Source organism: Carassius gibelio, chromosome B5 (genome assembly GCF_023724105.1).
Source record: "Carassius gibelio isolate Cgi1373 ecotype wild population from Czech Republic chromosome B5, carGib1.2-hapl.c, whole genome shotgun sequence".
Lineage (NCBI taxonomy): Eukaryota > Metazoa > Chordata > Actinopteri > Cypriniformes > Cyprinidae > Carassius > Carassius gibelio.
This window is the reverse complement of record NC_068400.1, coordinates 34,702,020-34,719,034: the sequence shown is the minus strand read 5'-3', so window position 1 is coordinate 34,719,034 and position 17,015 is coordinate 34,702,020. Positions and strand designations below refer to the sequence as shown.

The 17,015-nt window shown below is 37.2% G+C and overlaps 1 protein-coding gene across 1 annotated transcript in view; it reads left to right on the top strand.

Moving 5' to 3' along the window:
- The first annotated feature begins 1,470 nt into the window (after positions 1-1,470).
- si:dkey-220k22.1 (multiple epidermal growth factor-like domains protein 9) overlaps positions 1,471-17,015 on the top strand; it is a 74,181-nt gene continuing 58,636 nt past the window's right edge. The window contains exons 1-2 of the mRNA XM_052555874.1: positions 1,471-2,107; positions 15,497-15,695. Of these exons, the coding sequence (XP_052411834.1) occupies positions 1,606-2,107; positions 15,497-15,695 (701 nt within the window). The 5' untranslated portion in view covers positions 1,471-1,605. The remainder of the gene's footprint in view (positions 2,108-15,496; positions 15,696-17,015) is intronic.

The window sequence follows — 17,015 nt, the reverse complement described above, 5'->3', positions numbered from 1 at the left end:
CCCCCCCCCCCAACTCCTCTTATGACTGCAACACAAATTCATGTACAAGCAGATAAACGTCTTAAGGGCGGAGTAACAAGTCCAATTGCAAATAAAGGCTTAATGTCCACTGCACATCTGTGATATGCCTGAAACAGCCTCTCTCTTTATCAGCACTCTTTGGCCACTGCCTTCCTGAATGACTGCTATGATAAAACCCAGCACAGTATAGATTGATTTTACTATATGTTCACAGGATTATTCTTATAAATTTATGAAGCACCTCAGTTCCAGTTGCTTTATAGAGTTATACGGACCACCATCAGGCATCAAACCAGCCTTTGAACTATCTAGAGAGCTCCAAAGATGCCTGCAGTGATGTGAAATTTCTTATTTCAGAGATTCAGTATCACGCTTCTCCATTACACACACTCACAAATGTCCTCAAGTAAATTGCTTAACAACGCAGTGTGCATACAGTATTTTATACAGAATATATTTTTCTCATGGTCGAAAAAAAGATAAAACGATCAACCTCAGTCGGACAGTGGTGGTTTGCCCACTGTGTAGGTGTTTTAATGTTTTAAGGTAACATTTTGATGTAATTCTTTCCTTATTCCTTTTTATTATTATGCATTCCTTACCTAAAGATATTACATTTTCTTAATTGGAGTATCAAAAGTAAAAACAGGTATTTTCTCATTTCATTTTATTCTTTCTGATGGTCAAACTCTGATAAAACTCAAGAAAAGGTTGTGGAAAGCTTTGAAACAAAAGTAGTTACATTAGTTAATTTGATTTAGTTTTGGATATTTTAGTTATCTTTATATTTTGATTATTATTAAATAAATTACTACTTTTATAATACTTTAGGCATTGTTGAAATACCAGTCCAATTAATTTTGCACAGTCGTGGCGTGTTTTTCACTAATGGTGCGTCACCACTAGAGGACGCTATTACTCTGTACCTTTAGTCATCACAATCAACGTCTTTCTCGTATTTGTAAACCTGCTTCAGGCGAATGGAGTTTCTCCGTCAAATTTTCCATTAACAATGAATCCATTATTTTTAGTGCCATTATATTATGCAATTTTTCCATAATGTTGTGTTAAACAAAGTAAAAAAATGGGTTACGTACAGGTAGAATGAATCCTTCTGATTTGATAGCTTTCTTAAATGTTTTTATTTGTACTTTTTGTGTATAGTTTCAAATTCAGTCAGTTTTCTTTGACAATGTTTCATTCCCACTACTGGCTCTTCCTAGTCTCTTTATCTCGATATTATCACGCAGATCTATCTAATTTCGACTTACCTATTTTCTTTTGTCTCTCTTTTCAAGACAGTCAGGTAGAGTTAACAGTTATGAGGCTCCTCCTCGCAGTCGTATGATTGGTGTAGTGTTACGCCAATCTTCATGTAGCCTGCGCTCTGATTGGATGTAGGCGTGGCAGTAGTAGGCGGGGTTTACAGCTGTCAGTCCCGCTGGAGTGAAACCGTGCAGTTTCAAGGCGCGAGTGGACGAGTGGAGACAATTGGCTGAAACACGGATTCGGTAGTAAGAAAAACATCTGTATAGTACTGAAGGATACAGTCGAAACGTTTCACATGGGGTTCTAAAGAACAAAATGACGTGTATGCGTTATACTATGTTACTGTTCTCAGTTTTGGAGTTACTGTTGTTTGGATACACAGCTGGTTTGTTGAACGATGAGAACGCGTCTCCAGGCGCGAGACTCCCGCGTTCTGTGTTGGATGATACGTTGGAGGCGACCACCATCCCAAATCACTTACAGGAGGACGACAGGGACTCCAGGTTTTCACCTTTCACCTCCACACTGACCATCACATCCAGGGACTTCAGGACCACTGTTGAAACTAACAAACAACAGTTCTCTTGGTTGACCACCACGGCTGCGCCTCAGACCAAAACAATGGATGCTACCTCCAAACGCAGTAAAGTTAAAGAAAACTCCACGTTTACCACAACACTAAACATTACAGTTAAACCTACTACTTCCTCTCCATTAAGTAGCACAAAAACCTCCACACCACCTGCTCTGGATACTGGAAACAGTTCATGGACAGTGAAAAGCACCTCAGAGCCTCCTGTCGTGACCACTGAGAGAGGTAGGGTCAGTTCTCATTCTGATCAGTGACATGATGTCATCTAGTGTGCAAGTTTATAAAATGCATATTTTCCAAATGTTTGTTCAAACTGGACTGTTCTTTTGCCAGATACAAAAAAGCAGGCCACCTATAGTGTGTCCTTGAATTTTGAGGGGTTGCAAGAGGTTTGCACCTGTACCCGCTGTGCTACATTTATTATTGTGCGTTCATTACAGTATACAGACAGAATGTTGCTTATATTTATTCCCTAGGTCACTGAGTGCAGATTCACACTAAAAGCGTTTACATTCACAATATGTTGTTGGTGTTCACTGCTTCCTGAAGATCAGTTTTAAAACAAACCAGTACCGTCTTTCAGCACACTCCTTTGTTTCACTTCACTTTGTAGGTCTTGTGTTAGTGCTGATGATTTGATCAGCTGTGTCATAAAAATGAATTGACAGATAAAATAAATCCTTTCCACAAACCTCAGTTCCTCAGTACAGCTGTGTATATGAAGGACATTTGAGATCAGGCCAGTTGCACAGACACAACCTTCTTAATTGCTTTAATGTGATTAATTACCATCTGACTGCCAAAAGAGGAAAACAGTGATAAATCTTAAACCCTCTACTCATTTATCTTGAGTTACATGATGCCAACCTGGCTTGGAGAATAAGGATGATTAATTTTCATTAAGGTCATATCTTGTAGTCACCTTTATGTCTGCTTTATCTGTTCAATAGAATGACACATTAAAATGTCTGCTTCATAATCTTTCATCTTGACAGTTTCTTTGGAAAAAGGGTGTGAAATTCCTCATGGTACCATTACATTTTCTTCCTCTGAACTTGGACATATTCAGTGACAGCAGTGGGATGAAATGCAGTTAAAAGAAAAGTGAACCAGCCATATGGGGTATAATCAAAGGTTAAGTTAAGTCTTTATATGATCTGCAGCCCCTTTGGAGTTCATTGGAAGTGATTGTACTGCAGGGGGACAGGTGTTTGGGATTACAGTAAATAAAATCCATCTCATTCTATGTAGTAGCCCAAAGGCAACTGGCTCTGTGTCTGTTTGGGATTTGTTTCTGGATTTTTGCCCTTTGCTGTTTACTGCAGGTCTTAAATCACTTCTGCAGAAAAGATATGTGTCACATTTAACCAACTGATGCAGCAGCTTAATATACATATGAAGAGAAAATCAGCATCATCATATTTTAAGGCCTTTGTTGCTTTATTCTGTTTTTTTGTCTGTTTGTTTTTTTTTGCCTTGGAACATTTGTTGCGATTTATATATTTTATGAGTGAAGAGAACATTTCAGATGCTGACTACAAAAATAGCTGGTGTTTGACTTTTGTTTCCAGTGAGGCAAGTTCAGTGCCCTTGTTTCCCCAGACATCTTTGACACCGTAATTTCTGGGAGCTCTTGTCTTTGACCCGGATAACATCTTATTAGAAAGCTTAACCTAAAATAATGACTGGAGTATTCTGGATGCTCTTTCAAGTCATTGTGGTGTTAAGCAAATGTTTAGTTGTAAATGATTGCACACGAACATTTTTGGGATTCTGTTCTGGCAGCTGCTCTTTTTGATCAACTGTTTGTGCATGTTTAATGTTAGCAGTGATTTGAGGAACCCTTAAAACATTCACCTCATTCTGTCACAATATTAATTCAGACTCAGAAAAAACACCTACACAAGTTACTATAGAAGCAAGAATCAGAGCGTGACACCTTAAGTTGCTTTAACAATGTGAATCATCCCACAGACCAGACTTTTCATTATTACAGATTTTAGTGAATTGTGTTCTTTGTGTTCCTTCCCACAAAGCATGATCATTAATCAGATCCTGTAAACCCATTGATGCTATATTATAGCTGTTGGACACACTGGTAATTGTCTCATTTCAGTTCCCTCTATTATGTTTTCTTCTTAGCTCTGTAGGTCTATTTCTGGAATGGTGTATAACAGACAAGCAATAAAAACAGAACTCCGATTGTGTTTCTGCATTCAAGGAGCATCAGACATTATGTTGTGCAGAAATCAAGTTCACCAGAGAAGTGGGCATTAAAGGGGTGATATGATGCTGCTATAAATAACATTATTTTGTGTATTTGGTGTGATGAAATGTGTTTATGCAATTTTAGGCTCAAAAAACGCATAACTTTCCACATACTGTACATTATTGTTTCTCCTCTATGCCCCGCCTTCTGAAACGCAGTAATTTTCACAAGGCTCATCGTTCTGAAAAGTGGTGTGCTGTGTGCTGTGATTGGCCAACTACCCAATGCATTGTGATTGGCCGAATACCTCTAGCGTGTGACGGAAACCCCATTATAAACGTTATATAAACATGATTTCTAGTCGTGTCCTCTTTTGGAAGGTAGTTGTTTCAAACAAAGTAGTTTCACTTTCCTCAATGAAACAGTGTCACACACCACGGCCTTGAGTGAGCAGAGGCGCTGGACGCCTAGAGTGAGCGGAGGCCGGCTTGAGAACGGCACGGAGAGCCGATTTTACGAAGGAGCTTACGGCAACCACATGTGACACCCTTCATTTTCTGCCAGACTGGACACGGCTTTGTCCATGATGAAAGCCAATCCGGCGATCCACAGTGCAAAGTTGATGTATTTCCTCAGTGACCAGCATGGATCAGCTCCAGGCATGACGAAGTAGATCGTCTTTCGTCATCGTCTTTTTTTGGAAGGCCAAACAAAGTAGTTTCGCTTTCACAGTGAAACATACAGTGTCTGTACGACATGGTGGCGGTGGCAACAACAATACTACAACAAGAATAAAAGGTACGCCTTCTTTTTTCGCTTGAACATCTTGGCGGCGTTATGCAAATCTTCTCACAAAGTGAAGCAGAGATGTGGGGGTGTGTTTGAATGAGCCGTTTTAGGGGGATGTGGACGAGTCTTAAATTTTATAAAGCATATCTCTTAAGATTTGAGACTTTAGTCTTTGCAACTTTACAGATCTTCTTTTTGCACCAAGAACTTGTAACACTCCAAAGAGAAAGGAAAAATTTAAATCGCATCATATGATCCCTTTAAATTGCATCACAACTACAGTTGTTAGTTTAGCTTAGAGACAGTTTGAACTTAGCCTAGAAATGCGTGACAAAAGTGGGGTTAATACAGTGTGTAAAAAAACTATTATCATATAGTCTACTTTAGTTATGCACAGAACAGTATGTAATGGGTTTTTTTTCTCAAAGATTTTCCATTCATTTAATTTCAGACATTTTTATTGTTGAATGTCAACCACCCTATTAAAGATAACTAACAATTTACAAGAATGCAGTTTACAAGCAGATTTAAAGATTAAATAAGACTTATAAAATTGACACCTGCATTGACACTTGTTTACAAGGGCAGAATTAACAGTAAGACAAAACAAGAAAATGAGCTAGTATTTTTCCAGGCAGAATTTTTCATTTGGCCTGTCCCAATTTCAGAGACTCCTGTAATGTGTTGCTTTTATTGCAATGCAGTCAGAGAAAATCATTTCCCAGTGATGTTTGTTCAAGCTGTGGTGGTCGTAGATGGGAGTCTTTGTAATAAACATGAAGGCACTTCATTTGGTCAAGAGTATGTATCATAAACATCAAATGTGTTGTGAACAAAACAATTAAATGAAATACCTTAATAAGATTGGTTTATTGCTTAACTAACTCAGTTATGTAGCATACTGATAATGTGGTAATTTTTATTTTTTGAATTGCCAACAGATCATTTGTTAATTGCAGTCCATCCCACACAACCAGACAATACCTGAGATTCAGAGTTACACTGTAGCTCATACTGCATGTCATATTGTGCTCTATGTGTGAGCAGTGTGTGGCTTATTAAAAACACAATTCAGACAAGGACAGTGAAAGTCATTTCATAAATCCCAAGCACTGGCGGACACACAGGCCTCGTCCGATGGCTGTTTTTCAGCTACCGCGCTGTCCTTGCTCAGCAGTTTCATGAACGGGTTTGAAGTAACATGAGCTCAAACTGATTGCTACCGTACACAGATTATGGACTTTTAAAGTCTTCATCTATGTGTTACTATCTCTTACTGTCCAGTTGTTGACTAGATTTTTGTAAGACATGCTGTAGTAAGTTCAATATGTGCTGCATTTGCAAGACAAAACCCGTTGAAACAGTTAAACATTGAAAGCCTCTATATCATGCTCTGAATGGAACATATTCCGGTGTGTTTTGCTTGGGTTTGGCTGTTTGAACATTTCTGTGTCTGTTGATATTAAACTTCAAGTAGTTTGTTTGATAACAATTTGTCTCAAGTGCCAAACTAACACCATCCAAATTAAATGAATTGAAATGGTACAGTATGGTGATTGTAGTAGTGACTAAATACTATAGCTATTCATTTAGTTTTCTAATGTGCTCTGTAGCACATATTGATTTGCACCTTTTCATGAATTCCCATCTGGGAGTTTTATAAAAGCACTGCACTGCTATTGCTTTAACTGCCATTCTTAATAGAGCTCTGGGCCTACAAACAACGTAAATCCAGGTCCTTTGTGAGTAGAAGACACTTCTAGACTTCAAAGATTTATTTTTCTGGCTGATTAGAAACTCTCTGGAGTCCTAGAGCTGTAATACACAGATAACTGCCCTTCTGCTTGTGCTTGATAGCTAAGCTATCAATATCTTCTCCCTGAACAATTTGAAAGTCAAATAATTATAATAAAATAATGTAATATTATAATTCATATATAATGTACTGGAATAGCAGGCATGCAGCATAAGTCTGTGTTTGGTTTGTCATTGCTAAAACACAAAGCATGTTATAACAAAATATCCTGAAATTACTTCCCTGTGCTATTTCTTTTATACTGTATGCAAATAGTATGCTAACTCTGAAGTTTATTTTGTCTATGGTATTAATCTAGTCATTGGAGCTTGTCATTGTTATAGCTGAATTTATCTGCTGCAACTCTTATATAAAATATGCAACCCTAACCATCCAACACTGTGCATTTCTGTGTACTGTACATATTTATTCATTCATGCATTATAATTAATTTCCTTTCTACCACCAATCAGATGAATATCTAACAGTGCACATGTAGATATTACTTAGCTGTTTATCTCCATCTCACACTCTGCTCGCCAGCACACTTAAGTGCTCTGATGAAAATGAAGAGTGTCAGTTTGTGGACTAAGCACGCAACAAAGAGCAGGAGCAAGAATATCAGCACATGCTTAACTCGGTGTACATTTACAGAGCTTTCACAATGTGTGCTTGTCTTTGTGACTGAACTGATACCACACCCATGCATCTAGATAATCCACTTCCTCAGAAAATGAAGTTTAGGACAGGTTTATACTTGTCAATGTCATTTCTAATCACTACTAATTCTTATTACAATAGTCATGCAGTTTCTATCTGATAAATTAGTTATTTTTAGCAGATTAGCTTTCTCACGGAACATGTGACCGTATGACATGTTTTCCTCTTCTCTCTGTGAGATGAAGCCAGAGCTCTCACACTCTCAGCAGTGCCACACGATCTGGCATGTGGGTGGCAATGCAGGGTGACAGTGGTCTCATCACCCATAACACCATGCTGCTCACCCTGAGGGTCAGTATGTCGTCCCACAGGCCTGTACACTCAATATCGTTATGTAAGTGTCCCATAAATTTCCTATGTAACTATGCCAAAGCTACTGAATCTGATCATGGGAATTTGCCCAAACATGTTGCAATTATGTGTGACATCCCTACATATCACAAACAAGGGTTCACCTTTATTGGAAATATACATCTAATGACATCTAATGATCTTTTTTTTGTCATTAATCACTTAACCCCATGTCGTTTCAAACCCGTAAAAGCTTTGTTTTTCTTCGGAACACAATTTTAGATATTTTGGATGAAAACCGGGAGGCTTGTGACTGTCACATAGACTGCCAAGAAAAATACACTGTCAAGGTCCAGAAAAGTATGAAAAACATTGTCAGAATAGTTAATCTGCCATCAGTGGTTCAACCACAACGTGTTATCTCACATTTGCTTTTGTTAAAACAATTGGTTAGGTTTAGGCTGGGGTTTAGCGTAGGTTTATGTTATTTTTAAATGTGACTCCCTGGACATTTAATTTAGAAATTGCTGTGATGCATACAATACTCAATGTAACAAAACATTCCCAGATTCATGGCCATCTGTTTCAGATAAAACTGAATGTGCTTGTAGCTCCATCACTGGACATTTCACTTTTTAAAAATCTCATGAAACATCCAAGAAGCACATTAAAAATTAGTTTGCAGAAATGTCACAATATGCACGTTTACAATGAGCCTGTGCTGAATGAACAAAAGTTACAATATTTTCTTTTTATGTTATTTTTTTAGAGAATTTATTCGTCTTTGTTTTTTCAAATTCTAAGATCAGGGAGCAATGTGTGATTTAGCACAGCTGATCGCTTCATTTACCATCTCTTTGTCAGCTCATTGATTAAGATGAGTCTTTAGCACCTTCAATGATAAACTTCATGTCTGGAGCTTACCTGCAGTCTGCCATTAAAGGGGTTATATGATGTGATTTCAAGTTTTCCTTTCTCTTTGGAGTGTTACAAGCTCTTGCATAACACTGCCCAAATGTTCTTGCAAACAAATAAGGCGTAACTTTTATTTTCACTTATGTCCCCGCCACCATGTTGTGGAGAAGCTGTGTTTTTCATTGTGAAAGCGAAACTACTTTGTTTGGCCTTCCAATAGAGGACACAACTAGAAATCAGTGGATAAGTTGTATGTACAACACTGTTCCAGAACAGTTCAACCCAAATATTGTATGTGTGCAATGCATTTTACGGAGGATAAGGAGTTTCCTATGAGAGTAGCCTACAGCTTGATGTTTTATTAACAAATTTCAGGAGGAGCATGCGCAGATATTCAATGCGGCCAATTCGCTATCAATCAATAACTTCACCATCCATCCAACCAACAACCTGCGGCCAATGCACCATCAGTAATCACATCATCTATCCAACCACCACGAGAGAGAACCACTAAATAATTATAGCAGCCTTACCTTCATTCTCTCTAGTCTTTCAGCATCCCTCCACCAGCGACTCCTTACTGTCGACCCATTCTGAGGGGAGCGCTCAGCATTCGGGCTGATGCCGAGCTCGGAGCCCTCTCCCTGGGCAGCACGCCAAATACACATTCTATTCTTCTCACTTTATTATCTGCAAGGCGAACTTATGAACGTGGTGTCTGTTACTATAAAGTAGGACAATTCCATATTTGCAAGGACAGTCTGGGCTTCTTACTCACAGTATGTAAGTACGTTTACATAATTAAAGGATTTGCCCCTGATGATGTTTACGCAGCGTGATACGCAACGCTTAATAATACAGAGTCATTATAATCAGTATTTATGTCCTTACTGGATGCATCAGATGCCTCGTTTGTAATGGGTTTTATTGTTTTTGTCTTGTCATGTAGGGACACACGTCATCACATTATGACGAGGGGCGTAACATTTCCATCACACGATTGAGCCAATCAGCCAATCACAACACGCTGGATAGCCGGCCAATCAGAGCACACCTCGCTTTTCAGACCGATAAGCTTTGTAAAAAAACAGTGGGATTCAGAAAGGCTGGCATAGAGGAGAAACAATAATGTACAGTATGTGGAAAATAATGTTTTTTGAGCCTTAAACCACATAAACACATTTCATTTCACATACACCAAATGCACAAAATAATGTTCTTTTTAGCCACATCATTTAACATATGACCCCTTGAAGGTGTTAAAAATAGTAACTTGATGTCTATCCATATTGCCACAGTAAGACCCTCGTGCAGATATTTAAATCTACTTAATATTTGGAGCAGGAATTCCCATGAAGGTGTCAAAGGTCAATTTAGGTCATTGCTCGCAGCCATTTAGGATATGTAGCCAGTAAATGAAAACTTTAATCCTTGTTCAACTGTAACAAAGCTGTGACCTTTACATGTTTGTGTAAAGAAAGCCAATACCTCATTGTCAGGTTTCTTGAGCTGACTTCATTTCCTGCATGCACTCAATAAGGGAGGATCAACCTGTCAATGTTCTACCACAAACAATTAGAGTCTTTTCTTACCATGTTTATGATTGTGTCAAGCAGATAGGCTTTCATTTTTCATCATTTTGTCCATATAGACCATAATACTACCATGAAAAAGGGATTTTTTAAAAGAGATGTTTGTTATACTCACCAAATCTGCAATTATTTGATCAAAACTACAGTGAAATGTATTTTTTAAATATTATGTTATATATTATTGCAATACAAATATATATTTTAAAATGCAATTTATTCCTGTGATGGCAAAGCTAAATTTTCAGCAGCCATTACTTCAGTGGTCAGTTTAATCATTGATCCTTTAGAAATCATTCTATTTCGCTTATTTGGTCCTTGTTTCTTATTATTAATGCTTAAAAGCGTTTTGCTGATTAATAAATAAATAAATAAAAAACATATAATTATGCATTTTTCTCCCAGGAGTCTTTTGTTGAAAAGTGATTTCCAAAGAACAACATCTTTTGTAACGATGTACAGTTGTAATTGTCATTTTTGATGAATTCAGTGGGTCCTTGCATTAGGGAAAAACAACAACAAGAGAAAACCCGCTAACCTCAAACTTTTGACCGGTAGCGTATCTGTATTTCTATTAAATTATGCCTGCCCTCACGGGACTGTGGGAAGTAGGCTAGGAGTGATTCTTGTAAGACGATACAAGACCGATAAGATGGATGCTTGTAATTGTTCCATTAAGAGACAAGTAAAATGTTTTCTTTTTGACTTTGTCTGGCAGAGCTCTCCTATTGTGTAATCTGATCTTCAGCAAGGTCACCTCTGATTCAGATCAAATTGCCCCCAGTCAGCTATGGGAACTGTACACGCTGAGAGCTTCTGCTAAATATATCACAGCGCTCTATTTCTCTCACTGCGTCAGTGCACATGTGTATATGTTTTTTTCACATGTTCACATTCACAGGTCCGATGGGAGGTCACTGTAAAACAATGATGTGCTGCAAGAATGGCCACCTCTGGATTTAGCCATGCAATATGTTATACAGCCAGAAGAAAAGGAGTGTTTTCTGTTTTTAAAACACCAGATGTGCTCCCTTATGGAGCAATGTTATTTTAACCCATCAAAATGTGGTTCTTGAGATTTGACTAGTGATCCAGGGCTTGCCTTTGGCATTTTGTCAGGTAGGCTGTACAAAGAGAAAAGAAAAAAATATTTTATCCTTAATTTTTTTCCTTACCCTCCCTTTTCCTCCCTCACTCACATCTCATTGAATCTATCATCATCGGAAATCACAGCTACTGTGCTTCTCCTCAGGGAGAAAGGACCTGCTCCCTTTTTATTTAGAAAAAAAACCCCACAGATACACCAGATCTGAACACTGCATGTATGTGATATAGTTTCTCATCAGACAAGCTCTAGGGTTGCTACACAACACGCTACTATTACAGCACAGTCAGAAGAATGGCGCTTTAATAATGAGGCTTCTTTGTTTCCGCTCTGTTTTCGACTTCTGGGAGCAAATAATTTAGCTGACAGCCTCTCAGTGACCTTTGTAATATTGCTGATCATATTAGATGTGTAAGGTTACTGCTGCTGTAGGTGCTGGAGGCTTTCAAGTTACTGAGCAGACTGTTTTTATAATAAAAAACTGTTTACAGAGGTGTTGACGTACACAGGAGAGAACAACTTGTACTGCAAGAGCTGATAACAGGACAGGCCCGGCTCAAGTCCTCTCTAAATCCTACAGAACATTTCTTGAAATAGTCCTTGAAGGCAGTAGCTAAGCACAGGCTGTATTCATCAAGCTGCTGTATTTCAGTGTTCTCTGTGGCACCCCTGAAGGTGCAGTCACCCCACTGGTTATGTGCACTTTAAATATCATTTCCATTAGGTGCACTACTTCAATTATAATGTTACTGTTTTGCTCACACAGTTTGTTTGAGAGAGATTTTCAGCACCATATTTTCTGTTCTCAAGCTATTCCCTAACTGTGCCGGCACTGGAAAGTAGAGATATGATGGTATAAAAGTTTCATGTTGCAATTAATTGCTAATGCTTTTATCACAGTATACAGAATTATCACGATATTGGCCTTAATACAGTATAACAGGTTTAATAACTTTTTTATTATAACAAAAATAACTGAATATTTAAATACAATAAAGCAATACAGAAAAATATTTAAAGTTTTACACAGATTAAAGTCCAAAAGAACTACCGTATAAAGACCAATAGGTATCATTTTACAATAAGACCTCATTAGTTAACCTTAGTAAATGCATTAACATTGACACTGAGCAATAGCTACATTTTTTACAGAAGTTATTAATATTTGTTAAAAAATACAAGTCTTAGTTCATGTTAGCTCATTAAATAACACAGTTGCAGCTTTCGTTTTTAAAAACGTGTTATTAAATATTGGAATGCCTAAGATTGATGAATGTTAAGAATAATTTTTCATTGGCAGTTCATGTTAACTAATGAATTAACTAATGTTAACTGATGAAGCCCTAATGTAATGTGTGAATGAACAATAAAGAATTAAAACACTAGTCCAGATTAAATAGAAAAAGTTTTTTAATTTTTTTTTGAAAATGAATAGCCTATTAAGTCTAAATATTTAAGTATTTGGCGCTGTGAAGAGCACCATAGCAAATCCACGAATCTGAATGGCTATTTAAATCAATTTCTAAATAAGAAAGTAGCAGCTGCTTTATTTATGGGGTTTCCAGGGTAATGGCTGCATTTTCTGTGGTTTAGCTGCTTTCATTTAGCTCTCATGTGTTCCCCCAAGTGCTTCTCATGTGTGCTTGTTTACATCAGAGCGACACACGTGTCTTTCAAGCAGCATACAGCGGTGTTGTGCATTTTGACCAGTTGATGGGAAAAGTATTCTTAAAATGCATCCCAAATTCGGGATAATTTATAATGTATTTAGAAGTGTCCACGATAAAAATATCGTACTTATTCACTACCATGAATTTTCTACACTTAATTGTGTTTATGGGGTGCAGTCTAGCATGTGTTCATGCTTCATAAAAAAACATTGTTTTTCACATAATTTACCTCTATTCCACACCAATCTGTCCCTTTTCTGACAAACGCTTCAATTTATTTCCTGTTATTAAGAAGCCACTCCCTCAGAAATACACGATGGGCTGAGATTGGTCAGCTGGCTCAGTGTATTATCATTTACTAAACCGGATCGAGCGCGTCTGAACATCCCGCCCCTCTCAAGCTCAGAATGTGCTCCGGTTGTATTGTAAACAATGACGTCCTCTGTATTGCTTATCAATTTGAGCCTGATTGAGACGCAGAGAATATTGAAAAAGAGGATCGCACAGAACCTGTGCAAGCACGGCTCTTAATGGTTTGTTTTTTTGTTGTTGTCTCATACTTTTAGATACACTGTTGTTTGTAAATGCTACTGCTTCTGTTAGCTTTTTATTTGGTAACATATTTTTATTGAATTTTACAGCACATTTAACAAACAAATATAACAAAACGTACATTTCAATTCAAACATACCTTATTCAAAACCCTCCCCCTCCACTATAACCCTGGCAGTCTTTTAATAAGTATATATATATATATATATATATATATATATATATATATATATATATATATATATATATATATATATATATATAAACACATAATATAAATATATATATATATATATATATATATATATATATATATATATATATATATATATATATATATATTGTATGCACTCCAAAATATATACTTCACACATCTATAGCCTCTTCAAGATCACCTCTTTTAACAAATTCCAATAATATCTCCCAAATATCATAAAAATCAGAAGACTTCCCCTTTATTACATATGAAAGCTTTTCAATGGCCAAACTGGCTATTAAGTTTTTTAGCCAAAGCCCAAGGGATGGATGGCCAACACTCTTCCAACAAAGGGCAATCGAACGCCTTGCCTGTAGCAAACACAGTTTTTCTTTCTTTGGCGGGCAGAGAGCAACTATCCTCATACATACACAATACACATATTAAAGGGCTTAAAGGAATAGGAGAGGAGGTAAATTGAGATATATACTGAATTACCTTACTCCAAAACATTTGCATCTCCTCACATTCCCACCTACAATGAAAAAATGTACCCTGAAGCTTATTACACTTAAAACATAAGTCAGGAATACTAGGGTTAAATTTATTTAGTCTCACAGGAGTTAAATAAGTTATCATTATCCAATTATATTGTAAGAGTCTCAATCGAGTGTCTATAGTTTGGGTTTGCGTTTTCAAACATATTGTACCCCACTCATCCAATGAAATGTCTTTATTTAAATCTTGCATCCATGCTTGCCTTTTGTTTTCAGTACTTTCTTTATAATTCTGTGCCAGTATTTTGTATAACTGGGTAATTCGCCCTTTACTGAAACAGTCATGTGTAGAAAGAGTTTCCAATGAGGATAATGAAGGGAGTTGTACAGAATTTTTCAATTTCGAAAAAATACAACTTCTAAGCTGCAAGTATTTAAAAAAATGTTTGCGAGGTATATCGAACTTCGACACCAGATTGTCAGATGACATTAATCTTCTGTTAGCTTTTAATATAAAGTTTTATTCTGATTAAAGCTTTAATACAGCACAGCAACCATATGTGTGTCCATGTAACACTTCTCATTGCTTTGTGAAAATAAGTGTATAAATGGAACCGAGCTGGACCTGGAGCTGATCTGACGATCTGAATGAGAGAGAGAGAGAGATGCAGAGCAGGGCGACATGAAGAACAGGATTGAGAACCGCTGCTTTAGAACATTGGTTTTGAAACTTGTGAATCTATTAGAATCGTTAGAAGACAGAATCGTGATTCATATATGCACAGATTTTTGCATTTACCCCCCCCCCCCCCAGTTTTCTCTTCCTCTTCTCTAAAGCAGCAGAACATGTTCCTGGGCAGGGTTTATCTGGGTTTGTGATGTAACGGACCTGGGTAGAAGCTTGTTGTTGTCCCTAACTAGCCATATTTGTAGGCATTAAACTGCCAGAATAAAAAAAAAAACACGATATCTCCGTTTGCATTGAACTTTCAGCGTCTTAACTTTTTTCAGATATTGTTTATGCTCAAACAGCAACATTTACAAACTAATTAACGTAAAAAAAAAAGTCAAATCGCAGTCAACCACCCCTTTAGTAAACAAATGTTATGCATCCATGCTGATAGTTTTAGTATATATAAAAAAAAAACTTACTGAATTCCCTTTTAAAAACCAGTTGTTGTCTCGCATGATTCATTTCAGCATCTGCTGAGAAAAATTGTCACCAAGATTGAAAAGAAATAAAAATAAAAGCTAACATGTTAATCTTTTTTCTTTCTTGCTTGCAGGACATAAGTGCAACTGTAGTGCTGAGGGTTCGGAGGACCAAGATACCTGCGACTCTGTCACAGGCCAGTGTTTATGTCTAACTGGATACACGGGGCAGCGTTGTGATGAATGTGCCGATGCATATTTCACCAATGGAACCGGCGGCTGTCAGGCCTGTAACTGTGACTCCCTTGGAGCAGTGAGTCAGCTCTGCAATAGGTGAGTATCTGCTCTTCTCACATCAATCACATCACCCTGGTTTCATTCAGAACTATGGATATCATGATGACTTGGTGGATAATTTCCTCAGCAAGGATTTGAATAAAAGCATTTAATAGCATTATTCCCTGATTTATAATATATTCCTTATATGTCAAATGTGGTAATTGGCATACACTCATAATAATTCAGCCTGTTAGATAAGCTTCACCTATCTGAACTATGAGCTGTTGTCTAGTTGCATTTCATGTTTTGTTTCTGATTCTGGCTCATAGTGTAAAGATGTACTTTCCGTATGCCTCATGTTTGTCCTTAATTTGACATCTACATGAATGCAGTCAGCAGGCATGGAGAAATCATTCTCTGCACTGCAGTAGAGTAGCTGCTAGATTTTCCCTACCCCTCAACTTTGTCAGCTTCCTGCCAAACTGCTGCAACCATGTCACGCTTATTGTATCATCGTAACAGGATGTCACCTGTCAACCGTCTGTGGTTTTTCCCAGTGAGGCTCTTTATGATAAGAGTCTCTAAGTAACCTTCCCCGACTACATTCCCCTGCATGTATCCTGTATGAGCGTGTTTGTGGGTGTGTCAGTCTCGTACCTTGTCATTGACTGTGTTATTTTCTGCACCTGTTGTTCGTATTAGATGGTAGAAATACAGTTGGGGGGCACAGCAGTGTTTATTTTGTTGACATAATCATAAAAGCTATGAGTTTGGAAATTTTAGAGAAACATCATTACATCACACTGTAACTAAGCCCATAAGATTTTAGCCAACTAAACTTACTGTAGATTTAGTCTAATAAAATCTTATGATATTAATTAGACTAGAACTAGACTAAAACTAAAAACAGTTCAGAGCTGTTGTCTAGTTGCATTTCATGTTTTACACTAATATCATAATAAAATCTTATGATATTAATTAGACTAAAACTAGACTAAAACTAAAAACAGTTCAGATGACTAAAATATGACTAAAACCAAAGATCATTTTAGTCAAAAGATTATGACTAAAACTAAATCAAAATTAACACTGTGGCACAGAAGCCAGATATTGTCTTAGCAGACCGACACACATTCTTATAAATATGACACTTTTTAATTCACAACATTACACTTCATCATATTACATAACCAACACGGACAAGGAAATACAAATATTTGAAATATCTATCTATCTATCTATCTATCTATCGCACCAGCTGACCCCCCTAATGATGGCCCTGTGAGACAGTGTCTCACTATGTACATAAATCCGTATGTGTAAAGCAGACTTGAGAGTGCAAGGGTAAAGTTAGTGACTCCACACGCTGAGTAA